The 3390-nt window shown below is 37.9% G+C and overlaps 1 protein-coding gene across 1 annotated transcript; it reads right to left on the reverse strand.

Moving 5' to 3' along the window:
* Positions 1-295: 295 nt before the first annotated feature.
* Positions 296-2715, reverse strand: nfam1 (NFAT activating protein with ITAM motif 1; the record flags this gene model as incomplete). The annotated part of the gene is given in 5 exon segments (XM_014004895.1): positions 296-395; positions 535-663; positions 934-1061; positions 2100-2369; positions 2564-2715. Coding segments are annotated over 5 exon segments (721 nt in total), but the record flags the coding sequence as incomplete, so codon positions are not given.
* Positions 2716-3390: the final 675 nt, after the last annotated feature.

Consider the following 3390-nt stretch of genomic DNA (forward strand, 5'->3'; position numbering starts at 1 on the left):
TTTTATTTACATAATATGAAGAGTCTACCTTTAGCAGACTCTCGTTTTGTTGTGATTTTTCAGTGGTATATAGAGTAAAAAAAACGTTTTTTTTTGTTGTGTAAATGCAAATTAAAGAGCATACCACAGTATTTCTTTATTCAAAAATTTTCATAAACACTCTCAAATATTCCTTCTTCCTGGAGTTCTTCACTTTGGACGGCCTGTGGATGAAGAGCAGAAAACTAGTTTTATCTTGATATCAAATTGGTTTAAACATGATATAAAATTCTAAATATACCAACCATTTCTGGAGGCTCCTTTTGCTTGGACATTGTTGTATTTTGTCCTGATTCAGTGTTGGAAGTTGAATGGTCCAACACTTCGTAAATAGACCCAGGTCGAGGCGCCAGACTCTGAAAGAATTTCACACAATGTTCAAGAAATGTAAAAAAAGGAGCTCATAAAGTTAGGGAAGACATTGGACAAAATTAATCTGACAAATCTTTACCAAAGCACAATATCTCAGTCAGCAAAGAGTACAAAGGTTCTCACAGCATAGAAAGAAGTAGACTCAGCTGCTGTCACATCCGTGTTATCTTCCTCTGTTTCTGTCTTCTTCCTGTCTTCTGTGTTCTCCTTTTCTGGTTCATCTGTATTGCTACACTCATGGGTCATCTCTTTCTAAAAAAAAATTGCAGACTGTTTTTAGAAGGAGATTAAAAGGTGCAAGACAACAGAAACCAATATGCTGGAAATACGAAAAATAACTAATTCTAATAATCTTGATTTCTTTTTCTGACACATTGAGCTGATGGAGCTGACAATTGAAGATGGAGAAGAGACACATCTTTCAAAACAGTCTTTCAAAAAACAGTCCAGCACAAGACTCAGGGCAACACTTTAACCTCGCAACATGCTGTTTCTCAACTCCTGAAGTCCCCCACATCTTACCCAATCTCCTCTGAAGACATACACTGAGCCAAGCACACTGAAGAGAAGCAACACTCCGATGAAGATGGCCACAATGATGAAGTCTGTGTCTGTGTAGTCCCACATCTCCAGCGGCTTGTAGCCTTTGGCTGGAAAACACGTCAGTCATTGTCAGGCTGGACGCTGGAACGCAACACAATTGTATGGCAAAGATTCACTGACTGATTACACATCTGCCAGACGAGCAAACCACCAAGGGAAAATGTTCAGAATTAAACATTTTTTGTCCCTTTTTTTTCCCAAAAAAGTGTTATTTTGTAGTTTTTTCAGAGCATTATGACCTGATTTACTACCTGAAGAACAAGTTGAATGAAAACAAGACAATCCAGTAGATTCCCATGCAGAAAAATAAGAATGTTTGTTTTATTATAGCGCCTCTTTTCATCTTCATTTGATTGAGTCAAGTGTTTCCTTGATTTCCTGGCTGCCCTAACAGAAGCCCAGTTAGAATGAGGATCAAATGGTGAGAATCAAAAAACGGATATTAGTCTGTGAGTGTAGGTTTTTTTTTGCAGACGTCAGTGCTGACTCTTCCGTGTCTCTCGCACAAAAAATAAAGCCAACTCATGTTTGTCATCTATTTGGTTGAATTTGATGTTGACCTCTGAGATGGTGTCTTTAATAAAAGCTTCTTATTTGGTTTAAACCCAGGTGTCATCCACATCTAAACCAGCGGTTGGTGTTTATTCCTTTTTCACTTCCTCCTAGTACAAACAGGCCACGCTGAGTCAAAGTGGAAATCACATGGCACAACCATAATGCCTGTAAAAGTTGTCATTATGTTTAAAACAGAGGGGAGAGAGACAAAGATCCAACAGGGTGCAGATCTGATCTGGACAGACGTTGGTCCTTTTTTGTAGCTTTAAATGCACCGTGTGTCCACACCAGAGTACAAGCTATGGTAGGATCTTGCTTAATCACTTTATCTTTTTAGTAGCAGTAATGAACACTAATCAGAGCACTAACTGATCTCCTGAGATCTCACAGGGTCACGCAAAATTCCTTATATCTCATTTGGTTTGACTAAAACAGCTACAACGTTGTCCCCACCTTATCATAAGCAGATCATCATCTGAAACTGCGATGAAAGGTCTGCTACATACTTTACTTCATTTCTCTGTTCTTACCTCTGACTCGTAGAAACCACTGCACCATGACGCTTTTATATTTACAGTAATATATTCCTGAGCTGCTCACGTTCTTCAGAGGGATCATTAGTGTCTTTTTCTTTGGAGAGTTCCCTGTACCAGAAATGGTTTGGGTGAAAATCTTTTCACCGGTCGCGTCGAAGCAGTTAAATGTGTCTCCAGTTTGATTTACTGGTCTGGTCATTGTACACGTTATGTTGAGATCTTCCCCTGAGAAGGCCACGAACACTGTGCGGTCCAGTGTTAACGCTGTGGGAAACAAAGGAGTTTGGTGTTAACAGGTTATCTCATTAATCAATCAGCAGAAGTGTAGCTGATATATTGTTGAAGCGATAATTAACAAGTAGTTTTWTTTTCATCTTCACACCTATAAACTAAAAAAAAAAAAAAAATTCACTTTTATAAAAAGAAATCTTAGTTAAGTAGATCAGAATAAAGCTTACTTAGTGGGGGCATGCCTCGGCACACAGATGGGAGGAAAAATGCAAAGATCCAAGACGACGCAATGGACAGACACCCAAAATGTTGAGGCACCATGATGAGATTTGAGTCCTTTTCAATGGTTTCTCTCAGTCTGTCTCGTCTCACAACTTGATCTTAGTAAAAAAAAAAACTGCAGTGGGTTTCCTGAAAGCAGCGAAACATCCACTTCCTCAAATGATTGCTTTTTTTAGGAGGATGATTCAATGAGAGATAAAAGGGACCATGAGAATGAACATGGATGGTTATTACTAAATGAACTACAGTTTGTAAAAACACAAGAAGTGTTTATGTTTGACAGGAATGAGAAGTGAAAGGCTAGTCTGAATTCAGATTAAGGTCAAAGTCATAAAACTGCTTCAGTCTAAAAAAATTCATAAACACTTCTATAAATCTTTACCACCAGTTTTGTATTAAGGGGATATTTTCACAGGATTTTGTGGTTATTTATAATTGCAAGAAGGATCAAGTTGTAGCATTTCAGATGCTTTGTCAGAAATAGAATATATTTTTTCCAAAACAGATACAAGTCATCTTATAACACTCTAATCTTCAAAACATTCAAGGTGGTTCATCAATTCTGTCAATTCTGCTTGCAAGTAGGCACAAATCTCTATATAACTATGAATCCAGGTGGAGTAAAGTTTTACAGAGTGTTTACATCATCTGTTTTAAAATGTTTGAGGTTTGAGTTGTTTAACATCACTCTGCTTTGGTGTGCATTCAGACTAGCCATTAGCTCATCAGCCTGGTCCACAAACGGAGCTTGTCCAAAAGGTTATCTACAACA

Source organism: Austrofundulus limnaeus, unplaced genomic scaffold (assembly GCF_001266775.1).
Source record: "Austrofundulus limnaeus strain Quisiro unplaced genomic scaffold, Austrofundulus_limnaeus-1.0 Scaffold27, whole genome shotgun sequence".
Lineage (NCBI taxonomy): Eukaryota > Metazoa > Chordata > Actinopteri > Cyprinodontiformes > Rivulidae > Austrofundulus > Austrofundulus limnaeus.